Below are 27,916 nucleotides of genomic sequence, written 5' to 3'. Positions count from 1 at the left end.
CAGCACTGTGGGCGTACCTGCACCACATGGACTGCAGCGGTTCAAGAAGGCGGCTCACCACCACCTTCTCAAGGAGCAATTAGGGATGGGCAATAAATGCCGGCCTAGCATTCATGTCCCCTGAATAAATAACAAAGTTGTAGGCTACAATACACAATAAGCAAATTTCAATCACATGCTTAACATTTTATGAAATTATTTAATTGGCACTCGATCTGGGGCGTGGGATGGGTAGGGGGGGTGGTGAGGTGGAATAAGGTCCGGGGGTCCCGAAGCCCCTCACTCCCTTCCCCAAGCTCCCCAGTTCCTGCCCTTCCAGAATACCAACTTACCTCGCTCCACAGACCACGCTGTCCTCAGCCACGGGCCCACATGCATTCCCGCCCACGTCTGGTTGGCGATCAATTAACCAATCAGATTAGCGGGCACCTCTCGGGGCGGGAACTCCTCCGATCGAGGGGCAGAAACTCCACTCTCTGATCCTGAAGGCCACCGGGAGTGGGTTGTATATGCGGGGCGACATCGACTAACGTTGACTGGTTCTGAGCCGAGAGTATTCCCAGGGGCAGCGAGCAGTGTCCGCCCCTGTAAAATTCAGCCCGGTGAATGCAAGATAAATCGCTTAGAAATCCAGCAGGGAATTCAAAAAAAAAAAACCTCTTTACTCAGGAGACTGGTGAGAATTTGTTACCACGGGGGAGTGGTTGAACCGAATGGAATGGATGCAATTATGGATTAGCCCTGCAGCCTCACGGCGCCGAGGTCCCAGGTTCGATCCCGGCTCTGGGTCACTGTCTGTGTGGAGTTGGCACATTCTCCCCGTGTTTGCGTGGGTTTCGCCCCCATAACCCAAAAGATGTGCAGGCTAGGTGGATTGGCCACGCTAAATTGCCCCTTAATTGGAAAATATGAATTGGGTACTCTAAATTTAAAAAAAAAGAATGGAGGCAATTAAGGGAAAGTTGGTTAAAGTCACGAGCGAGGAAGGATGAGGGTTTTGCTGTCGGTGTTAACCATGTTAGATTGGGAGGAAACTCAAGTGGGGGATAAACACTGGCACAGATCAGCGGGGCAGTGTATTCTCTGTAAATTATTCAGCTACAAGCTGCAAACTGCATAACTTCATTCACTAAATTGTGTACATTATTTGGCACTGGAGTTAAATGACATTTCGAAGTCCATAGTAAAACTATCAGTAACCAGTGCAGAGTTCGGCTTACATTTCGTCAACTCTCATTCATCATTAATGGCTGGTTACTGTCACTCTGATCGTCTTCAATAACCATCTGGATTCCAACCTGGGACTTCCGACACATCGGACCACCACAAAAGCGGCTTCGTATTCCCTTTAATGTGAATTTTTAGGATTTATTTTGAGCTCACGCACATAATAAATTTCAGCAAATGTAAAAAAAATATGTGGCTGAATTTATTTTTAGCACCGTATCAGAAAATGTCCCACAGGAGAGTCAGCAGAGAAAAGTTGATACTGAGCTAACACAAGGAGATAAGAGGCCAAGTGACTGATAGCCTGGTCAATGAGGTATGTTTGAGGAAGTGCCTTAAAGGAGAGAGTGGTAGAGAGGAGGCAGTGGGGTAGAAGTCTAATGATGACTATGAAACCATTGTCGCTTAGGGCGCAGTGATTAGCACTGCTGCCTATGGCGTCGAGGACCCGGGTTCGATCCCTGCCCTGGGTCACTGTCCGCGTGGAGTTTGCACATTCTCCCCGTGTCTGCGTTGGTTTCACCTCCACAACTCAAGGATGTGCAGGGTAGGTGGATTGGCTGCGCTAAATTACCCTTTAATCGGAAAACAAATTAGGTACTCTAAAATTATTTTTTTTTTAAAAACATTATCGAATGTCGGAAAAATCCATCTGGAAGGAAATCTGCCGTCCTTACCTGGTCTGGCCTACATGTGACTCCAGACCCACAGCAATGTGGGTCACTCTTAACTGCCCCCTGAAGGGCAATTAGGGATGGGGAATGAATCCTGGCACAGCCTGCGAAGCCCACGCCCCATGAACGAATAAAAAAAAAAGGTGGAGAGCTTTAGAGGGGGAGGGGGAAATTCCAGAGTTTGGGCCCCAGGTAGAGCAAGGCACCAATGGTCAAAGAAATGGCATCCGTGTTCTTCTGAAGGGAGGCAAGAGGGAGCGGAGGGTGCGGAGCTCAGTCCTCGCATAACATTCTGTGTACACCGGTCAGTCATAGATGTTTGCTTTAGTCCCTCCCGATATGCTGTGTTTCGGTATCACAGCACAGAACGCGGGTCTCTGTTTCAAATGATCTGCTCCAGTTTTCCCTTCCGTCGCTGCCACCTCAGGAGACCTGGTGAAAAATACAAACAACAAATTGTTTTAATAATGCCGTCCCAATGTAAGCCAGAAGCCGTTCTTCCCAGTCCAACTTCCTCGTAGCCTATTCCGTGCACCCACACTTTGAGCAGGAGTAATTGGGAATGGGAACCCTGGCTAATTTCCTAGCCTGCAAGATCTAAACACAACGGTAGAACTCCAAGTAATAATAATAATAATCGCTTATTGTCACGAGTAGGCTTCAACAAAGTTGCTGTGAAAGGCCCCTGGTTGCCACATTCCGGCGCCTGTTCGGGGAGGCCGGTACGGGAATTGAACCCGCGCTGCTGGCACTGTTCTGCATTACATGCCAGCTGTTTAGCCCACGGTACTAAACCAGCCCCTATCAGGCAGTGACCCTATCAGCAGAGCCAATCGGTTGGTCAGTAACACCTGCAATGTGAGTAACACGAGTAGCTGGAAATATTTTCCTCTCATGATCTGCTCCCAACCACAGAAACTTTGAACAATAGCAAAGGGGGGGGGGGGGGGGGGGGGAGCCCAGAAAGCGAGGGAGGTGATTTCTGACAGGAAGCAAACTTTTTCCAAGTTCAACAGGAAATAACTCGGGGAACAATGCTCGGCTCTGAATGTCTTGGAAGCATTCTGATTAAAAACCGTCGAATAAGAATGCCTTCTGCTGCCACATACCCCACCAGGGGGTCTGATGTCACGCTCTGTCACCGTCGTCTGACTTGCTCCACCCTCACACATCCCCTGCAATCACTCTGTGATGCTCGTCCGCCAATCACCCCTAGGTCCACCCCTCTTTGTGCTGTCCTCCACTTTACCCTCTCGCAGAGATCTCTGCAGCTTGTCAGCTTTGCTCAAATGGCCGAAATACGGGGCAGTGGCGCAGTGGATTAGCCCTGCTGCCTCACGGCGCCGAGGACCCGGGTTCGATTCCGGCTCTGGGTCACTGTCCGCGTGGAGTTTGCACATTCTCCCCGTGTCTGCGTGGGTTTCACCCCCACAACCCAAAACATGTGCAGGGTAGGTGGATCGGCCACGCTAAATTCCCCCTTAATTGGAAAAATATAATTGGGTACTCTAAATTTAACTAAAAAATGGACGAAATAAGGACATGTTCTTTTCTGGACGTCACTTTTTAAGAGTTATTTTCATTCTTGAAATTTCAAGCCCCTCTTATGGTCTGTATTTCGAATTGTAATTGCACGTCTTAGCATCCACATTTCAAAGGCTTCAATTTTCGTCCACAGATCTCTATCTGTTGACCATTGACACACACGAGGTCACAGTCAGGGCAATGCGGCCGGTCACCTGTGAAGAGCCTGGGAACTCGCGCAGAGCAGACTCCATGGTTGGTCATGGAAAACCAGAAGGACACCAGAGGCGTGTGAAAACAGGAGCTTGGGCTGGCTCGCTGCGTGCTCAGGATGTTCTATCCTGGCCCTGACCAAGAGGGTCTCAGCCCAGCTAACTTGGTGATAGGCTCGGATCTTAGTGGGCAGCGGGGCAGAACAATCAGCCAGAGCTCTTGGTCCCAAGACGAGAGCACAGAAAATCCAGGCTGGCCCTCCCATTGCAGTACTGGAGGGTGCTTTCCTTCAGTTCAGCTGTTAAATCAAGGCCCTGTCTGCTCTCTCTGACATTTTATTTCTTATTCATTCATGGGCTGTGAGCGACACTGGCTGGGCCAGCATTTATTGCCCTTCCCCAATTGCCCTTACGGAGGGTATTTTAAGAGTCAACTTCTGTAGTCACATGTAGGCCAGGCCAGGTCAGGATGGTAGACTTCCTTCTCTGAAGGACATTAATGAGCCAGGTGAGTCATTATGACAATTGACAATCATGGTGATCATTAGACTTTTCATAGAGTCAGAGAATTTACAGTGCAGAAGGAGGCCATTCGGCCCATCGAGTCTGGCCCATCGAGTCTGCACTGGCCTTGGAAAGAGCACCCGATACACCTCCACTCTATCCCCGTAACCCCACCCAAACTTTTTGGACACTAAGCGGCAATTTAGCATGGCCAACCCACCTAACCTGCGCACCTTTGGACTGTGGGAGGAAACTGGCAAACCCGCGCAGACACGGGGTGAAAGTGCAAACTCCACACGGCGCCTGAATTGAACCCGAGTCCCTGGAGCTGTGAGGCAGCAGTGCCGACCACAGTTAGTTCTATATTTTTTGTTGAATTCAAATTTCGTCAACTGCCATTGTGGGATTCGAACCCGGGTCCCCAGATCCTTATCCTGAGTGTCTGGATTCTAGTCCAGCGACAATCCCACTAGGCCACTGCCTCCCTGTAAAAGATCCCACGGTGCTACTCTAAAGAAGAATGGGAATGATCTCCCTGGTGTCCAGGATCAACACTTATCCCACAGCCTTCGTGATTAAATTATCTAGTCATTGTCGCATTGTTGATTGTGAAATCTTGCTTTGTGCAAACTGGCTGGTGCGTTTCCTACATTCCGACAGTGACCACGCTCAGAGAGTACTGCATCAGCGGTAGGGCAGCTTGGGATATCTTGAGGTTGGGAAAAGCACTGTGTATTTCTTCTTTAAATGCCCTGGGAACGACTCGAAGTGCTTCACATCCAATGAATTACTTTTTACAAAAGGTATTAGTTATTAATGTACGGGAGAATATAGCTGCCAATTCACGCACATTGCAAGGTCTCACAAACAAGACACGGTAAAAATAATCGATGAATCAGGTTTTGTTTCCGCTGGAACATCAGCTGAGGTCCTGGAGTGCGACTTGAAAGAACTGCCAATGTGACGAGCTACAACACTCTTAGATAAGCGACCATCGACTGTTTTCCTGGCATTCTCTAGGGAAAAGTGATCTTACTTTTTAAAAAAAACATATTTTTCCTCCTCCAGTTTCCTGCTTTACTCTCATGAAGGGACGATCCTTTAAAACAGAGATGAGGATGAATTTCTTCAGCCAGAGGGTGGGTGAATCTGTGGAACTCTTTGCCGCAGAAGACTGTGGAGGCCAAATCACTGAGTGTCTTTAAGACAGAGATAGATAGGTTCTTGATTAATAAGGGGAGCAGGGGTTATGGGGAGAAGGCAGGAGAATGGGGATGAGAAAATATCAGCCATGATTGAATTGAGGAGCAGACTCGATGGGCCAAGAGGCCTAATTCTGCTCCTATGTCTTATGGACACTGACAAGTGTTGATTTTATGAAGGCACGGAGAGTTCACACCGAGTTGTACCAAAGAAACTTCAGTTTATTTACTTAAAATTTTTTTTTTTTTTTTTTTTTTAAAAGAGTACCCAATTCTTTTTTTCCAATTTAGTGTGGCCGATCCAGCCATCCTGCACATCTTTGGGTTGTGGGGGTGAAACCCACGCAGACACGGGGAGAATGTGCAAACTCCACACGGACAGTGACCTGGGACCAGGATCGAACCCGGCTCCTCAGTGCCATCAGGCAGCAGTGCTAACCACCGTGCCACCCTATGTTAGGTTTGTTTACAAGGTTTTAATACACAGCTTCTGGAATTTCACAACTGGGTCTGAACAGGTGGGTCCTTATATACAATGTGGATTGAGCGACCCCTCCCCCTTAACGGGGGAGCTCGTACTCCCCAAGGGACACGGGGAAGACCGTCAATCCCACCCCGTGCGGTTACTCTTCAGGGCGGCACGGTAGCACAGTGGTTAGCACTGTTGCTTCACAGCGCCAGGGTCCCAGGTTCGATTCCTGGCTCGGGTCACTGTCTGTGTGGAGTCTGCACGTTCTCCACGTGTGTGTGTGTGCGTGTGGGTTTCCTCCGGGTGCTCCGGTTTCCTCTCAAAGTCGGGAAAGACGTGCTTGTTAGGTGAATTGGACATTCTGAATTCTCCCTCAGTGTACCCGAACAGGCGCCGGAATGTGGCGACTAGGGGCTTTTCACAGTTACTTCATTGCAGTGTTAATGTGAGCCCACTTGTGACAATAATAAAGATTATTATTATTATTATGACAGTTAAGATATGGGCTATACAGGCACCAGGGTCTGCTCTGAGCACCTGGGTATCACAATTGGGTCCAATCCTGCTGACTTTATTGATCCCAAAATATATGGCTATCCCCATAGGAGGCAGTGGAGGGATCAGGAGCTGGAACTCCTGGAGCTGGATTCCTCTACTCCTGCACCCAGAGATATCAGAGCCTGTCACTACAATGCCCCCCCCCCCACCGTCAGCCGGGCGGAGGTCAGTTGCTGCAGGACAGACCCAGGGTGGGATCCTCCGCTCTTCAGGGTTCAGTTATAAACCAGCAGCAACCAAGCCAACAGAGAGCCATTAAAATGACTATTTCAACCATTATTGCCCCTGCAGCAGTTAAAGAAGCAGTTCACCAGAAAGTTCCCAATAGCTTCAGCCAGCTCGGGTCATTGATCTGATGGTCATTGAGGCGTCACTTACTTGGATAAGAGTTTGACTGTTTGCTGAGTGGCTCTTGTCTTTTTGTGCTGTGACCCATACAGAAAGGTCTGAATTCCCAGGCACTGACAAACACAGAGATTAAAGTATTTAATTAGAATTCTGCATTCAGCAACTACCAGCCGGACTGGATCAGCACATTTCCCACTTGCAACTGGACAGCGAATGCAAATCTGAACAAAATTAGGTGGTGGACATGTTTGCTTTCCAGTTTTTTTTTACCACCTCCCCTGGAGGTGCCTCTGGGGAGGTCTTTCCAACAGCAGCTGCATTGATCTGGAACCCAATGAAGTAGCTGAGTGTCCCTCCATGGCCTCACACCCCCCCCTCCCCCCCCCCCCCCCCCCCCCCTCTCTGTAACCTCCTCCTGATCTCGGAGATCTCCGCTCTCCTCCAATTCTGCCCTCCTGCTCGTCCCCAGCTTCCTTCCATCCACCACTGCCGGACGTGACTTCAGCCAAATTTGTGGGCCAGATTTTCAGGGTGGGGGTCTGTAGAGATCGGGGCGCCATCTTTAACGGGCGCCCCCATGAAATGAAAATCGCTTATTGTCACGAGTAGGCTTCAATGAAGTTACTGTGAAAAGCCCCTAGTCGCCACATTCCGGCGCCTGTTCGGGGAGGCTGTTACGGGAATCGAACCGTGCTGCTGGCCTGCCCTGGTCTGCTTTCAAAGCCAGCGATTTAGCCCAGTGTGCTAAACAGCCCCGAGCACAGAAAGTAAACAGCCCACCCCCGGCCGAGGGCAACCTCCCCAATTTCCCCCCCCAAGCACTGCAGTCTCGGGGACAATCCCCCCCCCCCCCCCCACTCCCCCCCCACAGTCATCATCCCTTCCCCACACACAGACATAACACCTGCCATGGGGCAGCTCAGAGCGCCCCCCCCCCCCCCCCCCCCGGGCACTGCCTGGGCATGTCCATCTCCCCCTGGGGGGGGGGGGGGGGGGGGCTATACTAACCTTTGCGTCCTCAGGTGCTCCCCTCGACTGATTCACATTTTAAAATCGCTGATGTATCTCACATCGGCCAGGTAGGAATATTCAGTGACAGGGGAACATGTGACGGGGGCTCGCTAATTATATGTAAATGTATTAACATTTATTACAACGAGGTCCTTGTCCTCTGTGGGCGGGGACCTTGTTGCGTCATCGCTGAGGCCGTGGAAAATCGGGAAACGCGATCTCACCGGCGAGAATCGCGTTTCCCGACACTCGTGATATTTTGAGTCCACGTGGCCATTCTTGCTGATGGCTAACGTGGGCTCAAAATCGCCCCATGTTCTTATTGTGCTCGAGAGTGAGAGAGAGGAGAGTGCGGCCGATAGAGATCTCTCATGGGCTTCCCAACAGCTTTCACGCCTCACGGGATCTACCCAAAAGGCCGTGACCAAATGGCGCGTGCCTAAGCAGGGATTAAACCTAATTAGGCCCAATATCTACCGGCCTCTTACCATCTGCCAACTTCCCCAGGTAGGCTGTAGCCGGGTGCTGTTCAGTACTGGTCAAACATAGACCAGGAGGAACGTCACTCGAGGGGGGGGGGGGGTCAGTCGGGCCATCGGAGGCCCCTGGGCAGTCGGGGTCAGTGCTGGGTGGCTCCCTGACCTTCCCCCCCCCCCGATCACTGGCACCGTGCCACTGCCAAGGTGCCCGGGTGGCAGTACCCAGCCGGCAGGAGCACTGTCCAGGTGCCAGGGCCAGGGTGGCAGTGCAAGAGTGCCCCAGGTGCAGCACTGCCAAGGATCAGAGCCTGAGGGGGGGGGGGGGGGGCCATGCCCATGAAAGAGGGTGGATGGGGGGTGTGCAGGACAGGTAAACAGGGGCCTCCGGGAGGTTGGGGGGGATGACGGGGTGGGGGCCCTGGAAGGGATGGGGTGCTGTCAGGGGGCTTGGCTGGGGCCTGAAGAGGGCCCCCAAGTACCCCATAGCGGGGTGTCCTCACTTGGGGGGGGCGTGTGGTGTAGTGCCCATGAGTGTGGGGGGGGTGACATTGCCCATGGGTGAGGGAGCTCACTTTGACAACGACAGGACTGGTGGGCTGCTTCCCTGCTGAAAAACAGCGGCTGGCCGGTCAGTATGTCCCGCTCTAAGTGTGGTTTGATAGCGGTGGGGAGTTCCTCGAAAATCCTGCCTCAAGTGCACTTGGAATTTTTTCCATTAAATTCCGCCTCATCCCTTCACTCACGTCACTGTGAGGAATGATGTAGCCATAATGATGTCGCCATCGCTGGCTACACATCACTGTTCCCAGGAGCTGGTGTGTGAAATTTCCTGCTGCGTTCCTGTGTCAAAGCCTGCTACACCTCATTTCACTGGCCATAAAGCGCTTCGGGATAGCCGAGTCCATGAAGGGTGCTATACAAATGCAAATCGTTTTTTTCCATCAGACAGACCATTTTAGAAATATGGTATTATTGTTGCAGAACGCAACTGTAATTAAACATTGCATCTCCCATCTTTAGTCAGTACTCGGGTTACGGAGAGGTAAATATTGCCCAGTCCACAGCTGCTGTCGAGGTGGGTCACAGAACCTCAAATAACTGAATAGCACATCAGATACCACAGTGTGTTTGCACCCAGCTCATCTTCCATGGGACATACTTAGCAATCGGGGGGGGGGGGTTAAGCCTGTGACTTATTGCCTGACATGTGAAGAATCCTCCACCGAATCACACAGCGTCAGCACAACAGGCAGCCTTTGCCTCCTGTCAGCCGACTATTGTTGCGACACTTCTTCACCAAAATGCAGCAGAAACATGGGCCGGTGAACGTGGCTAGACCAGGAAAAGAGGCCCCTGAGGGAGGCATCTCCTCCACCAAGCCCTGAGGCCACCGCGCACGATGACCTGAACTCCTCCCATCAGTCTCAGAATTGATGCTGGGCGCCAAGAGGTCCTCGAGTGCCCAACAATTGGCCCCTTTAGGGCCTCAATTGGGGATGAGGGCGGGCAGGTCCAGCTGGGCCCCATGTAAAATTGCACTCAAGTCGGGGGGGGGGGATCCAGCATCCCCCCCCCCCCCCCAGCACCCGCAAACCCACCAGCGTCACATTTTGCCCACGTAAAGAAAGCCCTCTGTAAAAAGGTAATGTTACAAAGAGATTACGGTGATGGTTTAAAAGTAATCTGAACGTTAATGCGTGCACATTAAGTGCAAACTGTTGAGAGACCAGGGAAAGCACGCGATTGTCTGGACATTGGGCGAAGGAAGGACTGAATTTGTGCTACCACAGCTCATGCGGTTGAATGCGAGAGAATAGTCACTTGCCTAAGTGACTTGCTACGACTGTGAAACAGCGTCACAACACAATTCGGGACAGGAGGCGATTAAGGGAGAAATCTGGAGAGAATCTGTACCCCATCCCACTCTACAAAGTGTGGGTGTTCTAGTCCCGTCAAAGACAACCCGCATGGTGGGTTCCACAGTGACGTGTCCAACGAGCAATGCAAATGGCCACTGATTTCTGCAGGATTGGAAGACCCCCCTCCCCCACCCCACACACCAATGGAGAGCTGGCTCCTCCGCGGAGGCAGAAAATCCCAGCCTCTCTCTTCGGAAAGGTTTACATCCAATAAGTGACCACAAACTTGACAAACGATTAAGACAGGACGGGGGTCAAAGGGGAAGTGGTGCAAGCTCGCCTTTAATCAGAGTCTCTAATCAGAGGTCAAAGCGAAGTACAGCTGCTGTTCAATTACCGCTTTAATAATTAGAGACAAAATATTTCTTGCTGGCAACTGACTTTGCAAGTCCGTCTCTTCAAACAACCCTGTTGGTGATTTACAAACTGGCCACTTCAGGATAGCTCAAAGATACTGAAGGAATCACTTTGAAAGTGTAATCACTGTTCTTATGTAGGCGTGTGCCTACACAAGTTGCACACAGCAAAGCTTCCACAGACAGAAACTGAGCTGAGGGAGGAATGTTAGCCAGGGCACAGCCTTGGGTGAAGATATGGAACTGTTCACATCTCGGGACTGGCTTCGAGTCGGAAATTCAAGGTGGGCTTCGTCAGTGATAAAGCATTTTCACAACACTGGGAATTTTAGCCCACAAAAGTCTGACTCAGGGGTGAAAGCATTAACCAGCCTCGCACTATACGAGGGGTACCTCCGCCATTTATGTTGTGGGGGTTCGCTACGCAGACACTTGAAAGACAAAGACCAGATCGTTGGCCATTTAGCATCGTCTGCATCCATTTTAAACTTCCTCGTGAAAAGTATTTTGTCTTTCCAAAGAAAGAGAATTACGAGCATCTTCTAACGAGCTCCACTTTCAGCGAAGGAGCCAAAATGTGCAGCATACTCAAGCTGATGTGACCTTAAACAAAGTCACTGACTGTGCAAGTACAAAGGCCCTTTTGTGTGCAGGAATATCGAGTTGAATGTTGGACAGATCGTAACAAACAAATAATTATAATCAATTGTACAGGAACATTTATTGATTCCAATTTGTGTATTTATCGGTCAGATGCATTCACGTGTCCTGGAAGTACAACAAAGCAAGATTAATTGCCACATTGTCTACACAACAGGTCAATAAACAACCAATGTTCTAACTGGTTGGCTTGAATAATTAGAAGTACCGTACGACTACAGGGAGCTGTATTTCAGCAGAGCCCATCACAAGATATATGGGAAACTCAGTCTTCCATTTCGTTCCAAATTGTTGTTTCTTTTTATTTGCTCTTGGAGAGTGAGCTTTGATGGCTCGATTAGCATTCACTGTGCACCTGGGGAGCAGGTCGCATCTCTTTCTGCTCCTTCTTCTTAGGCCGCCCCTCAAGAGTTCAGGATGACATGCTTTCGCGCTAAAACTGAGTTCTCAGGTGACCGAGGAGCCCAATGCGCCACCTACAGTCTCCGTGACAGGTGGGGCAGACAGTGGTTGGAGGAGCAGGTGGGTGGGGTGCCCGGGTGCCCACGCACTTCTTCTGCTATCGAATCTTGGCATCAGCTTTCTGTCGGCGATGCAACTCCAGCTCCTTCCCAGATACTTTTCCTCCGCTTCGGGCGGACTTGGGCCAGGGATTGCCTGGTGTCGGTGGGGACGTTGCACTTTTCCGAGGAGACTTTGAGGGTATTCTTGAAGGGTTTCCTCTGCTCTCCTGGGGTCCGCTTGCCGTGTCGAAGCCCCCAGTAAGAGAGCTTGTTTCCGCAGTCTCACATCAGCCATGCAGACAATGTGACCCACCCATCGGAGCTGATTGAGCCTGGTCAAAGCTTCAATGCCGGGGATGCCGGCCTGAGCAAGAACTCTGATGTTGGCGCAATAATCCTGCTAATGGATTTGCAGGATCTTGCGGAGGAAGGGCTGGTGGTACTTCTCCAGAGTTTGGAGGTATCTGCTGTACACAGTTCACACCTCTGAGCTGGAGCTGCCCTGTGTGCGACCACTCACTCCATGGCTGCCACCGGAAGTCCCATCGTTCACATCTCTGAGCCGTATATAGGAGGGCGGGTATCATTACTGCTCTGTAGACCATGAGCTTAGTGCTGGGTCTTAGGTCCTGGTCTTCAAACAGCCTCCTCAGACGACCAAAGGTTACACTGGCTCACTGCAGGCAGTGTTGAACCTTTGTTATCAATGTCTGTCCTTGTTGACAGCAGGCTCCAGTCCATGTGAGGTGGGAACAATTACAGTGCTTTTCCCCCAACAGTGCACAAGGAGGCCATTCAGCCCATCGAGTCTGCATCGGCCTTCTGAAAGAGCACCCCACCCAGGCCCACCCCCCCCCCCGCCCTATCAACGTAATCCCACCTAGCCTGGACACTTTTGGACTGTGGGAGGAACCCGGATCACCCGGAGGAAACCCACGCGGACACGGGGCGGGGGGGGGGGGGGGGACGTGCAGACTCCGCGTGGACGGTTGCCCAAGGCCGGAATCAAACCCTGGACCTGAGAGTCAGCAGAGCTAGCCACTGTGTCACCCATTTGGACGGTGGCCTCTGCTGGGACGACAGTCAGTCCCTAAAGCAGAGGAGGTGACGGAGTCCGGACTGAAGGTGGCACAGTGGTTAGCACTGCTGCATCACAGCTCCAGGGACCCGGGTTCAATTCCAGCCTGGGGCGGAGTCTGCACGTTCTCCCCGTGTCTGCGTGGGTTTCCTCCGGGTGCTCCGGTTTCCCCCCACACAGTCCAAAGATGTGCGGGTTAGGTGGACTGGCCGTGATAAATTGACCATAGGTGGGGTTACAAGTACAGGGTGGGGGATTGGGCCCAGGTAGGATGCTCTTTCAGAGGGTCGGTGCAGACACGATGGGCTGAATGGCCTCCTTCTCCACTGTAGCGGTTTTATGAATCAGGTGGTTTCTCGGTTTGGTGGACCTGACCTGCAAAGATGTTCGCCCACAAGTTGGAGTTCCGGCGGGGGGGGGGGGGGGGGGGGGGGGGGGGGGGGGGATGTTCGCCCACAAGTTGGAGTTCCGGCGGGGGGGGGGGGGGGGGGGGGGGGGGGTGAAGAGAGAGAGAGAGAGAGAGAGAGAGAGAGAGGAGGAGAAGAGGGAGGGAGGAGGAGAATGTGGTGAAACAGGAGTCGGACCGGGCGACCCCGGAACAACTGTGCAGGCTGCCTGGTGCGAAGTGGACCATGTGCAAGGTCCGTCTCTGTGCCCCACCTGCATATCTTTGATTTGTGGAAGGAGACTGGAGAACCCAGCAAAAACCCACGCATTTTAATTAAAAAAAAACAAGAAAACCAAAAACATCCCCTCAGCCCTCAACCCCTTTCAATCCCCCACACACTCCTTATGTCCCATCCTTTCCAACCTATGCCAACCCTTTGTCTCAACCAACCCCATGGCTTCTCACATCACAACCCCACTTAAAGAGGTACCTTCCCTTTCCAAGGAGGTCTGCTGCCGATCCAAATACACCCTCCAAGTTTAGACCTCCTCTTACTTGTTTAAATCTGCACATTCCGAATTGCACATTCCTGTTCTTCCAAAATCCCACTTCAGGGGAGGTAGCTGGTGATTTAAATGGCCAACTACCTCCGTGAATCGTGTGTGCGTGAGCCCTGGCCCGACTCCAGTCCCGTACAGGCGAGGATGGGAGATGCCGGGTTTAGAGTCAGGATTTCAAATTCTTGGCCACTTCTGCAATTTTTGCAATGACGGGGAGCCTCTCTGTTGTGGCGAACCCCCCCCCCCCCCCCCCCCAACTGCAGTGAATGCAGGTGCAATGTCAGTGTTGCCCTGAAGCTGTGATGTCCTCCACCTCCACTTGTACATCACTGTCCAAGGCTGACACATTGAGACTGGTCAACCAGGCGACCTAACAGAAGCTTCAGGGAAAAAGGGAACACAGAAGAGGGGAGGGAGGAAAGGTTTACACCATAAAGTTCTGGTAACCAGGCATTGAAACAAACAAACAAACTGGTATTCCATCACCCACACTTCAATCATTGGTATCGGTTTTGAAAATAAGCCGGCATTTGCATAGCACCTTACTCAGGATATCCAAAGGCATTTCACAACCGGCGAAGTACTGCCTTTTTAGAAGTGTGGTCAATGTGTTAGTGTCAGAAATGTGACAGCCAAGCTGTGCACAGCAAGATCCCAAACGTACCAACCTGATGAATGGCAGCATAATCCGGTTTTTAATTGACAGTCGAGAGGTTATTTTGACCCAATCTACGATACTGCACCACACGCCCAGCGCTCACCTTCTTGAACATTTTGTAGGCTGCTTTCTGGTGACCCTGGGCCAACTCGATTCCTCCAAACAGGTGATATGTCTCCTCCACCTCCACGCCGAAGTCTCCAAAGGTGGAAAGCTTGGCTGGCAGGGACTCCTGAAGTAGTTTTGAAGCAACCTGTGGCAAAGACGCAGTGGCCAACGTTAACTTGGGCAGACACCAAAATAACCCAGCCCCACCGACATTTTAAGATTCGCACTTTGGTTTTCGAACCCTTCCTTGGCCTCACCCTCACTCTCCCTGTAACCTCCTCCAGCCCCGCAACTCTCGGAGATCTCGGCACTCCTCCAATCCTGGGTTCTAGTGCACCCCTGATTTCCTTCGCCCTGCCATCGACAGCCACGCCTTCAGGAAGGGGAAGCAGTGGATGTGTCACTGGACTAGTAATCCAGAGACTCAGGATACTGCTCTGAGGAACTTTCACCCCCAACAACCCAAAGATGTGCAGGGTAGGTGGATTGGCCACGCTAAATTGCCCCTTAATTGGAAAATTTTAAAAATAATAATAATAATTTAACGATTTAAATTCTTAAATAAAACGCCAACTAAGGTCTGTGTAGGGCTGTGGCAAAAGAGCCATCTCACCGGATAATTCCTTGTCGTAATTAGGAATCGACAGTAATCGTCCAGGACCGAGAGAGTTTTAGCGTGTTCTTTTCCCATTTCTGTCTGGTAACATTGCAGAGTCTGTTCGTAGTATTTCTCTGCTGTGTCTAAAGAAAGATGTGAACAACTTCCATAATGAGCAGAGATACCAAAGCTTATAAATAAATGTCAAAGTATTGCCAAATATAAAGGCACTAAAAATATTATTTCACTGCGCCGAACATGATGGGACTCAAATAAAAAGTTGCAATTACACAGAAGATTCAATGGGAAGAGAGGAGTAGGTAATTCGGCCCATCGGTCTTATGTGCCATTCAAACAGATGGTGACTGATCATCTACCTCAATGCCACTTTCCCCACTATCCCTAGATGTCATTAGTATCTAGAAATCTGTCAATTTCTGTCTTGAAGATGCTCAGAGCTTCCACAGCCCTCTGAGGTGGAGAATTTGTACAAAGGCACCCCCCCCCCCTCCCCCGATAGACGAAAACTCTGGCACTGAGTGAGCAAGGGAAAGGGAGAGCACAATGAAGAGATGAACCCCAAGAGTGGATTTCCTGAAGCGTCACTTTGCAATTTCCCCTTCATTATGCAAGAGAAACTATGGTGAATGGTGCTCACCTTATTGTACACCGATGCACATTACTCTTAAGGGAAACGTACAAGGGTCCTCCCAGTAGCAGCCTGGTAATGCGAGACAGATCATAGGATAGAGTGGCACCTGTGCCGGTCGGAGCTTGGGATCAAAGGCTAAAGGTCGGAGACATCAATTTACATTCATATAGCACCTTTAATATAGCATTAATGTCTCAAAGCGCTTCAAAGGTGCATAAGGTACCTGGAGTAAGTGGGATGTCTTGTGACCAAAGGTTGGATGGACTGGGCTGGTTTCCACTGGAGTTTAGTACAGTTCGGGGGTGACTTTATTGAAAGTATATAAGATCTTCAATGGTGTTGAGAAAGTGGATGTGGGAAGGATGTTTCCTCTTGTGGGTGAGTCCAGAACTAGGGAGCACTGTTTTAAAATTAGGGATCTCCCTTTTAGGCAAGAGATGAGGAGAATTTTTTTTTTTTTTTTTTGAGGCTTGTGTGACTTTGGAACTTTCTGCCTCAGAGGGCGGTGGGGGTAGGGGGGTCACTGGATATTTTTAAGGCAGAGGTAGATGCTAGCACTGTTGCTTCATGGTCCCAGGTTCGATTCCCGGCTTGGGTCACTGTCTGTGTGGAGTCTGCACGTTCTCCCCGTGTCTGCGTGGGTTTCCCCCGGGTGCTCCAGTTTCCTCCCGCAGTCCAAAGATGTGCAGGTTAGGTGGGGTTACTGGGTTACGGACATGGGGTGGAGGTGTGGGCTTAAGTAATGTGCTCTTTCCAAGGGCTGGTGTAGTTTCGATGGGCCGAATGGCCTCCTTCTGCACTGTAAATTCTATGATTCCTGTTAGACAAGGGTATCAGAGATTAATCGGGAGGGGGTGAGGGTCGAACTCATTACCGCAGAAGGCTGTGGAGGCCAAATGATTGTCTTTAAGACAGAGATAGATAGGTTCTTGATCAATAAGGGGATCAGGGGTTACGGAGAGAAGGCAGCAGAATGGAGATGAGAAAATATCAGCCATGATTGAATGGCGGAGCAGACCCGATGAGCCGAGTGGCCTAATTCTGCTCCTGTGTCTTTTGGTCTTATGGGAGGTAGATGGGAATGTGGAATTTGAAACACAAACAGATCAGGTTAGATCTTATTGAATGACAAAGCAGGCTCGAGGGGCCGAATGGCCTTCTTCCACTCCCATTTCAAATGTTGGTCCAAAGAAAACTGACGCCAAGCCAGTTGGGACAGGTGACCTGAAGCTTGGACAAGGTGCTCGCTTTTAAAGAGTGTTTTTAAGGGGCAAAAAGGTGGAGAGGAGGAAAGGTTTAGGGAGGGATTTACAGAACTTACAACCCGGACAGTTAAAGGGCGCAGGCAACAGTGGTGGGGGTGAAGGAATCCGGGGGATTCATAAGACGTCAGGACTGCCGGAATGTTTAAAGAAGGGGAGTGAGGGGCCACGCACAGGGGGGGGGGGGGTGATTAAAAATGCACGTGGAGTGTAGTGTTTGGGGACTGCAATCTCTTCCAGGCTGGTGTAGAAATGCTTCTAAAAGACTCACAATGATCCTCATCTCTGCCAGTCGAAGTGTAGGCCTCAGCGAGAGCCAGAGTTATTTGCCCCTCCTCCTCTCCAGAGGCTGTACTTGTCAGCACGATAGAATGAGCCTGTAAAACAGCAACGGATCCAAGTTTATATCACCAGGCTGGAGCTGCCAGCTTCTTTTTTTTAAATTTAGAGTTCACAATTCATTTTTCCCAATTAAGGGGCAATGCAGCGCGGCCAATTCACCTACCCGGCACATCTTTGGCTTGTGGGGGCGAAACCCACGCAAACACTGGGAGAATGTGCGAACTCCACACGGCCAGTGACAGTGGGGCTGTTTAGCACAGGGCTAAATCGCTGGCTTTGAAAGCAGACCAAGGCAGGCCAGCAGCACGGTTCAATTCCCGTACCAGCCTCCCCGAACAGGCGCTGGAATGTGGCGACCAGGGGCTTTTCACAGTAACTTCATTTGAAGCCTACTCGTGACAATAAGCGATTTTCTTTTTTTTTTTCATTTCATTTCATTTTACAGAGCCGGGATCGAACCTGGGACCTTGGCGCCCTCAGGTAGCAGTGCTAACCACTGCGCCATCGTGCTGCCAGTTTCTTAATGCCAGGGTGCAGATCTCGGAAATCGAAACAGACCACAATAGAACACGGGGGAAAATCCTACACCGTTATGTCCACAAGCCCTTAAATGTCACACGCAAGTAACAGCAGAGACACTTCAGATAGCATGAAGTGCGTTTGGTAAATGAAAGTAAATGGTAGTTAATTTCAAAATATGAAATGAAATGAAATGAAAATCGCTTATTGTCACAAGTAGGCTTCAAATTACTGTGAAAACCCCCTAGTCGCCACACTCCGGCGCCTGTTCTGGGAGGCTGGTATGGAAATTGAACCCACGTTGATGGCCTTGGTCTGCTTTAGAAGCCAGCTGTTTAGCCCACTGTGCTAAACCAGCCCCACCATTGAGAACATAGAAAAACACAGCACAGAACAGGCCCTTCGGCCCACGATGTTGTAGTTTCGCCCTTGTTTCTTACAATGCAAAGGGCAGACAACCATGCAATAAATCAAGCTGGGCTGCCCACATAAGCACATTGGTTTGCTTTCACAAGGGTTTTGAACAGGCGAGTCGGTTGAGCATTTATAGCAATTCCTGCCCGCCTGACCAATTTTTCAACCCTCTTTCAAAGGTGCTAACTCACTCACGAGTACAGATTTACTGTAAATACTGGCAGCCGGTGCTCCGGAGCCTTGCCCTTTGCCCACATGTCAGTCCGGAGTGGGTTTCAGCAGGCTATTACACCACATGGGGCATCACAGCTGTGTCCAATCCCGCCTTTGCACCTCCTGACAAGTATATAAGTGAATTTTGCTCCGTATGTCCGATGTGGATATGCCGACTGGGATTGGCAACTGAATCGTAATCTGGTGGTAGCAGTCGGCGGCCGCTGGTGGCTTTATAATAAATCCCGTGAGATGTCACCTGGAGGCAGGTAACCAAATAAGGAAGCCGCAACATAGCTGGCACGTTTATTATTACTATCAATGCAATATCTGCACGTTTGATGCAATTTTCCATTCCCCGCCCTTTTCTGAAGGCATTGTGTCTTGCTAGATACAATGTCATGGATCCTCCAAAAGGCTGACTGGGGGGGGGGGGGTTAAATGATTAGAGTTTACCAACAGCCTATCAGGCAATTAAGAATTATTCTTCTGCATTTTGAATTTATGTAGTGCCATACGATATACTAAAGCAATAAAGGGCATGGGGCTGGTTTAGCACATTGGGCTAAACAGCTGGCTTGCAATGCAGAACAAGGCCAGCAGCACGGTTCAATTCCCGTACCGGCCTCCCCGAACAGGCGCCGGAATGTGGCGACTAGGGGCTTTTCACAGTTACTTCATTGAAGCCTACTCGTGACAATAAGTAATTATTATTTCTTCTCATTATTAGTTTACTAAGATAAAAGCTGATGTGGCAACATCTGCAGTAGTCAGCATAAGGGTCAAGCAACAAGTTCCAGTTTAACCGGTTCACAGTGACCATAATGGCCTGTTATTAAGACGCAATCTACAAATAGTCAGGATAAAGGATAGCCACATATTCTCCTAATTCGGGCTAAAGACCAGACACATCTATTGGGTCTGGCCCGAAAGTAAGGAGGTGAGGGAGGAATCCGCAGCAAGATGAAGACTAGATAAAGGTAGATAACACTCATTCTGCCTGGGTGCACATATGCAAAATGTTTAATGCAAAGTTTGAAGCAGGTGATGCACAATTGTAAACAATATTCGTGCCTACATAAGCTGGGTACTGTATAAATGATAAAACTTGATGTCAGGTGTAGGGCAGAGTCAGCTCCGGAGGTCTTTCGCTGATGCTGGGCTCTCCCCAGCGCGTTGGTCAATAAACAGTCGCTCCGTGCCCGAGACTCCTCCGATTATTTTGTGGAAAAGAAAACCACAACACAGCCAAGCTAACGTGCACGCATTCCAACCGCATATCAATGGAATAAAGAACCATGACGTATTTTTCTCGCCTTAGGCCATGGGAGACGGACTCCGGACTCCCCCCCCCCCCCCGTCTCTCGAGATCAACTGACCCTGCACAGGTCCAGGGGCGAGTCCGAGACTTTCGTAGTTCCAATGGCTCAGTTCCGTTTAGCTGAATCATCAGCAGATGGAGATAGTTAATTACCACCCCGCCCCGCCCAAGTTCTGAAGAAGTGGCATTTCAAAGCCCTGGATGATACATTCTACCATGAAGATGAAAACAAGTGCAATCCCGCTCTTAGTGCTGCTGAAGGAAATTACTTTGGGCACCAATTTGACATCAAAAAGTTTCCAATCTCTTCATGCTTTTAGTCCAGAGCTCCCTCTAATTGTATTCAAACAGATCTAGGAACGCAATCAGATGAAAGACGTTCCAAATATTCGGCTTTCAAATGGAAGTGGGTGGGTGGGGTTAATTGAATAGCATGGAAATATTTATTGTAATCTACTGCAAGCCAAGCATTCAGAAGTAAAATGGAAATAGATGACCAATCAATGTGTGTGGGCAGAACTCCAGTCAACAGTCTGTAAGGCAGATGGAACATTAAAATTTCCACCACATTCCCGCGAGCAATTTGCTAATTCCACAGATGATGTGCCAAATGCTAATTTCCTTGAGTTGGTTTTTACTTTGACCATATAAACCCAATTCTAAGAGCCTGCAGTGCTGTGTCAATTTGTTTATTAAAGTGGTCTTGGCTTGTCCATTTAAGGAAGAAAACTGGGAATTAGTGACGATAATACTTTTTTAAAAAATCAGAAATTTTAAGCAACTTCATTTTTTTTTAACAAAAATCAGAAAGATCCCAACTATGAGTTTCCTGTTGCATTGATCATCACAAATTGATGTACAAATCAGAAGATTGTGGGTTAAAGGCGGCACGGTGGTTAGCATTGCTGCCTCACAGCGCCAGGAACCCGGGTTCAATTCCGGCCTTGGCTGAATGTCTGTGCGGAGTTTGCACTTCCTCCCAGTGTCTGCGTGGGTTTCCTCCGGCTGCCCCGGTTTCCTCCCACAGTCAAAAGATGTGCAGGTTAGGTGGACTGGCCACGCTAAATTGCCCCGTGGTGTCCAGGTGCAGGTGAGATGGGGTCATGGGGATTGAGCGGGGAAGTGGGTCGAGCTGGTGTGCTCTTTCAGAAGGTCGGTGCAGACTCGAGGGGCCGAATGGCCTGCTTCTGCGCTGCAGAGATGATGAAGGCCCACTCCGCGGACATGAGCACAGAAATCTAGGCTGACAATTCACTGCAGTACTGAGAGAGTACTGCAGTGTCAGAGGTGCCTTCGTTCGATGTGCCATTAAACTGAGGCCCCGGTTTGCCTCTCAGGTGGATGTGAAAGATCCCATTCCACCATTCCGGAGGAGAGCTTTCTGGCCAATACTAATGCTTCGAACAACATCACAAAAGCAGATTAACCAGTTATGATGACTTTGCTGTTTGAAAGAGCTTTCTGTTTGCAAATCGGCTGCCGTTTTTCCTACACGACAACAGTAGCTACACTTCAAAGAGTACATGTTGGTTGTGAATCCCCCTCCAGTCATGTGAAGGAGATTTTGCCTTCATGTCTGTAAAGTGGGACATGAACCCATAGCCTTCTGCCTGTGGGATTAAAGTACAACCGTAACCCAGTGCAACACGGTAGCATAGTGGCTAGCACTGTTGCCTCACAGCGCCAGGGTCCCAGGTTTGATTCCCAGCTTGGGTCACTATCTGTGTGGAGTCTGCACGTTCTCCCAGTGACTGTGTGGGTTTTCTCCAGGTGCTCCGGTTTCCTCCCACAGTCCAAAGATGTGCAGGTTAGGTGGATTGGCCATGATAAATTGCCCTTAGTGTCCAAAAAGGTTGGTGGGATTACTGGGATAGGGTGAGGGCGTGGGCTTAAGTAGGGTGCTCTTTCGAAGAACCAGTGCAGACTCGATGGGCCAAACGGCCTCCTTCTGCACTGTAAATTCAATGATTCCCACTGAGACACAACTCATTTCAACACGATTGATTTTCACGCCTAGGCCATATGTGCTGGTAGGAGCCAAAGGATAGCAAGGAGCTGTGGCGATTTTCATCGATCTTTTTGCCACTCTTGCCCAAGGATGCGGAGTCAAATGCCCCATATTGTCACCTCAACTCTTACCTGCAAGAGGTGCTGTATGCTCACATCATGGGCACCTCTAGCTTGCTCTGCGGCTGCCAATTCCCGATAGACAGGGACACACTCCATACTGTTTTCACCCTTATCGAGCTTGACCATACAGAGCGCTTTTTCGTAACATTTCACAGCCTCTTCTGTCCTGTTCTCCTTCATATACAACCTGGAGAATTACAGTAAAATCCATTAAGTTGCAAAGTCATTTCGGACCAGTTCCAACTTGGTGCGATTTTGATTAATTTTGACTCTGTACGATGCAAATACAAATTGGTAGAGAAGGCTGCCAATTCGCTATTGTGCACTACCGCACAAGCTTAAATTGAGCCGTGTGACATCTTGTTTTAAATTTAAATCTCCAATGATTTCACAGGAGAGCAAATGGGGACATGGTACATTATAGCCAGTCTGTCACATTATAGCATACACAGCTAGAGTCCAAATGTATAGAAGTCCAACTCAGATGGAAAAATATTCCAGCTAAGCACATGCGAACTTACATTCTATGGCCTCACCACTCCATATTTCAGTAAATTTCTCCAGACCCAAAGTTCCCTGAGATCTCTGCAACATAGATCAGGTAAACCGAATTCAATTGAACCAAGTTTATTCATATGAGCCAGAGAGACTGCAGGGTTGTTAAATTTCCCCCCGAGCTTTCCTGGGAGACGGAGCTGGAAAGGTCGTGGGGGGGGGGGGGGGGGGGGGGGGGAGCAGGGGGATTCCAGCACCTGATTGTGCGGCCTAAACACGGAAACCGCAGGTGCGTCAACTTCTGGTTTGGACCAGCTCGGGGGAGTACTCGATGCCTTCCACAGCTGAATTGCCTAGTTAGGCTCGCATGTGAGGAATGCCCACCTGGGCCGAAGGGGCTGCCAACACCTACAGTACAAGAAACCCGGCGAGAATCAGGGCCTTCGCTGGTGGAAGGGGTGGAAAGAGAGAGTTAGGTTGTACAGACGATACACATCGTCTGTCTCCCTGTATCAACCCCAAACACACTTGTGCAACCGGGGGGGAATACTGATTAGTAATACCCAGGGCAAAGGGCTTGACCCTGGATTGGAAATGGTTTGACTGTTTCATTAACACCAAGGGGATAGATAATTCTCACCCTCAGTCTGACAACAGAATGAAGATCTATTGGAATTTTTTCCCCTACACATCTCTAATCTGGGTCAGAATAGGAGGACAAACGAATCCCAACTTGATTTGCTAACACCTCTATCTCCTTTAAATCAAAAGCATCTGGAATCAAGTCTTTCCTGTCCACTCCGTCGAGGCCCCCCCAATAATTTTGTACACTTCAGTTAGGTCATCCCCCAGCCTCCTCGGTTCTAGGGAAAACAACCTCAGCCTCCCTAATCTTTCCATATAGCTGCAATTTTCAAGCCCTGGCAAAATTCTTGTACATCTCCTCTGCATTCTCTCCAGGGACATTATGTCCTTCCCGTAATGTGGTGACCATGGGGGTCAATTACTAGGGGGAGCACAGATTTTAGGTGATTTGTGGAAGAATTAGAGGGGTTATTAGGAAAAATATTTTCATCCAGAAGGTGTTGGGTGTCTGGGACCCACTGCCCGATTTGGTGCTTGAGGCAGGAACCCTCAACTCACTTGAAGGGCACCTAGATCTGCAGCTGAAGTGCTGTGACCAGAAAGGTTACGGCCTGCGTGCTGGAGAGCGGGATTAGTATGGGTGAATCTTTTTTTTCCCTGTCGGCACATGACGGACTGAATGGCCTATTACGGTGCGTAACCTTTCTGCAGTTCTATGACTAGATGCCTTCCCATTCAGTGGGTGAAATTTTATCCACTGACCAGTTCTGCTGCTGTGGAACTCACAAGCGCTAAAATGAATCAGGACTTGTCCCACCAAAAAGGTAATTAACTGTGTCCCAAACTCATGCAATCCCACTGCAGCAGCACTGTCCCAGATCCAACAGATGAGATTGTTTAATTCAACTGATCGAGAATATCCGTACTATTCTGGAATAAACTCTCCGGGACATCTCTTCCCTGCATTCACGGGCAATTATATATGAACATTACTGATCACAAGACATAGGGGCAGGATTAGGACACTCGGCCCATCGAGTCTGCTCCGCCATTCAATATTTTCTCATCCCCATTCTCCTGCCTTCTCCCCATAAGGGAGTGTGAGATCAAGGCAGGCAGGAGCAAAACATGCGATTGAAGAGAAAAGACACTATTCCGCAAAAGAGATATAGAACAAATAGACTGCAAGACAGCTCAATCCCCTACTTAATAAAACTCATATTATGCGGATGATTGAGAGTTTAATGAACTCAACTTGGCAACATACGATCGATGGACTTCAAAACAAAACGCAGAGTGCAGGAGACTTTTCATTCCTATTCTGCAAATTTGTTGACTGAACTGCTCATGATTGTGAATCCTTCTATTATTTTATACTTTATTTTTAGTGATTATCTATAACTATGTAATTGTCATCGCAATTTGGTGCATGGGGTCGCAATGATGTTTCAAGAAACTAATTATGTCCCTCTCTCTATCTACCTGCCTCTAACTCTGTCTATTCTTCATTTTACACCACCCACGCTGGGCGGGTTTCCCTGGCGGGGGTTCCGTGTTCTTGTGTGTGTGTGTGTGTGGTGGGGGGGGGGGGGGGGGGGGGAGAGTTTAGCCTCCCAGGAATACAGAGAAAACCTACTGCAGGCGGTGCAAGGGGAAAACAGGGAGAGAAGGAAGGACCAAACTGCTCAGCCTGTTCTGGCAGCGAGGTCACGCTAGAAATAGAATTTGTTGCTTCTATTAGAAGTTGAATGAAGAAGGTTATCGAGTCTCAGCTTGCAGCCCCCTTGCCCTGAAATATTAAACTGGAATCTGGGATCATACACAGCCCAGACTATTGGGAAGTGCTATCTGGCAGCTGGCAATACAAGGGTCCAGTGCAAACTGAATTCAAGGCTGCCTCAAACTTAGTTCCAACGGGCATAGCTCGAGTCTGTCCCTAACTTGGTGATCCATTCCGAGAGGCGTACGTTTCTTCCTGTGCATAGTGTGAAAATGATTCGCACCGACGCCACTTCATTGGCTGGAATTGACTTTGGCACATCCAGAGGTCGTGGAAGGCGCTTTACAAATGGAAGTTCATTCATTCTACGTTCTGCCCCTTGGCGCCATCATCCGAAAACACGTCAGTTTCCACATACGTGCCCGGGACAAGGGCGGAAACTTTCCCCCAATTATATCTTGGGAAGGCTGAACCCATTGGGATGGATTCTCCGACCCTCCCGCCGGCTCGGAGAATCGCCGGGGGCCGGCGTAAATCCGGTCCCCGCCGGCCGCCGAATTCTCCGGCACTGGATATTCGGCGGGGGCGGGAATCGCGCCGCGCCTGTCGGCGCCCCCCCCCCCCCGGGCGATCCTCCGGCCCGCGATGGGCCGAAGTCCCACTGCTGTTATGCGTGAATTAAACAAGGTAATTACCGGCGGGATCAGGTGGGATCTGGAGTCCTGGGGGGGGGGGGGGGGGGGGGAGACGATGTGGCCCCGGGGGGGGTGCCCCCACGGTGGCCTGGCCCGTGATCGGGGCCCACCGATCCGCGGGCGGGCCTGTGCTGTGGGGGCACTCTTTTCCTTCCACGTCGGGCATCCGGTTTCCTCCCACACGTCCCGAAGGACGTGCTTGTTGGGTGAATTGGACATTCTGAATTCTCCCTCTGTGTACCCGAACAGGCGCCGGAGTTTGGCGACTAGGGGCTTTTCCCAGTAACTTCATTGCAGTGTTAATGTAAGCCTACCTGTGACACCGATAAAGATTATTATTATTATTACCTCTATACTTGGCAGTTCCAACACATTCCTGTCAGGCCCTCACATTCTATCTTCTGTAACCCGGAGGACATCCAAAATTCTGCTGTCTTGGTCCGAAGTTGGGGCTGTTTAGCACACTGGGCTAAATCGCTGGCTTTGAAAGCAGACCAAGGCAGGCCAGCAGCATGGTTCGATTCCCGTACCAGCCTTCCCGAACAGGCGGCGGAATGTGGCGACTAGGGGCTTTTCACAGTAACTTCATTGAAGCCTCCTCGTGACAATAAGCCATTTTCATTTCATTTCATTTCAAGTTGGACCAAGTCCTATTCACCCATCACCCCTGTTCTTGCTGAACCTACGCTGACTCCCGGTTAAGCAACGCACAGATTCTAAAATACTTATCCTTGTGCTGAAATCCTTCCACGGCCTTGCTCTTCCTTAGCTCTGTAATTTTCACCAGCCCTCCAACACTCTGGGGTCTTTTTTCTCATCCAATCACGCGAAATCCGACTCCAAATGACTTGGAGATTAACTGCGGTGAGTTGGGCGAGTTACCAACTCTCGAGAAGTGGGTCGTTAATTTTTTGGGAAAAAAATTAATTGTCTTTTCCAATGAAGGAGCAATTTAGCGCGGCCAATCCACCTACCCTACACATCTTTGGGTTGTGGGGGTCAGACCCACGCAGACACGGGGGGGGGGAAACGTGAAAACTCCACACAGACAGTGACCCCGGAGCCAGAATTGAACCCGGGACCTCGGCGGCGTGAGGCAGCAGTGCTAACCACTGCGCCGCCCCTTAGGCAAACCTGTCGTGACTACCAGAATCCCTACCCTTCTGTGATATAATGTTAACGGCCCCTGCTCCGTAATGCAATGCCAACCAACTCCTCCGCAATCTCCACCCACACCCACCCCCCCCCCCCCCCCCCCCCCCAATTCCGCACACCATCTTGTCTCCCTCCCCCCTCTCCAGCTGTGGATTCCCACCACTGGCTTTCATTTCCCAACAGCTGGCCAACCTCACAATCAGGCCGGGTAAAAATGTCCAAGTTCCCTTCCCTAAAAATGGGCATTAAATGAGTCAGTTGGTCCTTTCCCAAGAAGCTGACTGCTTCACGTTCACTCAAGAGCTGCAAGAGAGAGATTCGGCCGCAGTACTGGGAGTACAAGAAACCACTTGTTCAGCAAGAGAGATATTTGCAGTTTCTTTCCCTCCTCCGACCCTCGCCAACTTTCCCTTTCAAAAAAATAAATGAATCGCCAGAGGGTGGAACAAGATGCTGGTTGAGGAGTGGCAGTTCTCGCCCGTGGGGGAGTGCAATGCACTTGGCGGAATAAAGCAGCGAATAAAGCTCTTGTTGTAAAGATTAGTCCAAGTCGCTGGTTAACAAGGAGTTTGACACGGAATTGCTCCATCCTTTCCCAAAATATTTCTGATTTGCAATCCACTTTGAATCTACAGATCAGGGACAAGTCAAATTAACCCTTTGCAGACCAGGTGGCTTGACACCACATGATCTATCACATTTACAAACCCTCAGCAAGGGCAATAGGTTTGGTGGGGGGGGACACAACTTGTACTCAGCCCCCGAGATGGAGCACAAGGAAGTAAATCAGCCAATAATCCTATTCCCACACTGCTATTGATGGGAGCTGACTGCGTGCTAATGGCTGCCACATCACAACAGAGGCTACACCAAAAGGATTTAAAGTGACAAATTAGATTGATGTACATTGTGGTATATACACTGCTCGGTAGATCGCTACCGGGTTCCTCTCTGGTCGGTGCGTTGCTAGTTGGCTCTTTTAAGCTCCCCAGTCCCGAGCGGAGGAGCTCGTGCTCCGCAAGGACCACGAGGAAGGTAATCATCCCCACCCCGTGGGTCCTGTGCGGGTTATCACAGGTTCCTTCTCTCTATTTAAAATGCAGAAAGTGATATGTAGAAGGTGATAATCAACGTACAACCTGTACCTGGAACATAGGGGGGCTTTTACTGCAGGTGATTTATTCAAGTGGCTTTCGTTTTGCTAACCTGGGGGTGGGGGGGGGGGGGGGGGGGGCATGTGTTAGTTACTCCCCATGTCATCACCAAGACCTCCCCCTCCCCTCCGCCACCAACGTGGTCACATCTTGGAAATCTCTGGCCTCTATCCCAGCCCGGGTCACTGTCTGTGCGGAGTCTGCACATTCTCCCCGTGTCTGC

At 50.0% G+C, this 27,916-nt stretch overlaps 1 protein-coding gene across 4 annotated transcripts in view; it reads right to left on the bottom strand.

Annotated features, from left to right (window-relative positions):
• Positions 1-1,985: 1,985 nt before the first annotated feature.
• ttc23 (tetratricopeptide repeat domain 23) overlaps positions 1,986-27,916 on the bottom strand; it is a 45,468-nt gene continuing 19,537 nt past the window's right edge. For 2 of the 4 annotated variants that reach the window (XM_038784396.1, XM_038784399.1), the window contains 6 exons: positions 21,899-22,076; positions 17,222-17,327; positions 15,052-15,179; positions 14,434-14,583; positions 6,749-6,831; positions 1,986-2,333 (listed from right to left, as the gene is read on the bottom strand). In XM_038784396.1, coding sequence (XP_038640324.1) covers positions 2,207-2,333; positions 6,749-6,831; positions 14,434-14,583; positions 15,052-15,179; positions 17,222-17,327; positions 21,899-22,076 — 772 coding nt within the window. In that variant the 3' untranslated portion in view covers positions 1,986-2,206. Of the gene's footprint in view, positions 2,334-6,748; positions 6,832-10,394; positions 11,252-14,433; positions 14,584-15,051; positions 15,180-17,221; positions 17,328-21,898; positions 22,077-27,916 lie in introns of those variants that run through there. The other 2 variants (XM_038784397.1, XM_038784398.1) reach the window with 2 other exon arrangements.

Source organism: Scyliorhinus canicula, chromosome 24 (assembly GCF_902713615.1).
Source record: "Scyliorhinus canicula chromosome 24, sScyCan1.1, whole genome shotgun sequence".
NCBI classification, from domain to species: Eukaryota; Metazoa; Chordata; class Chondrichthyes; order Carcharhiniformes; family Scyliorhinidae; genus Scyliorhinus; species Scyliorhinus canicula.
This window is presented reverse-complemented; position numbering and strand designations above follow the sequence as displayed.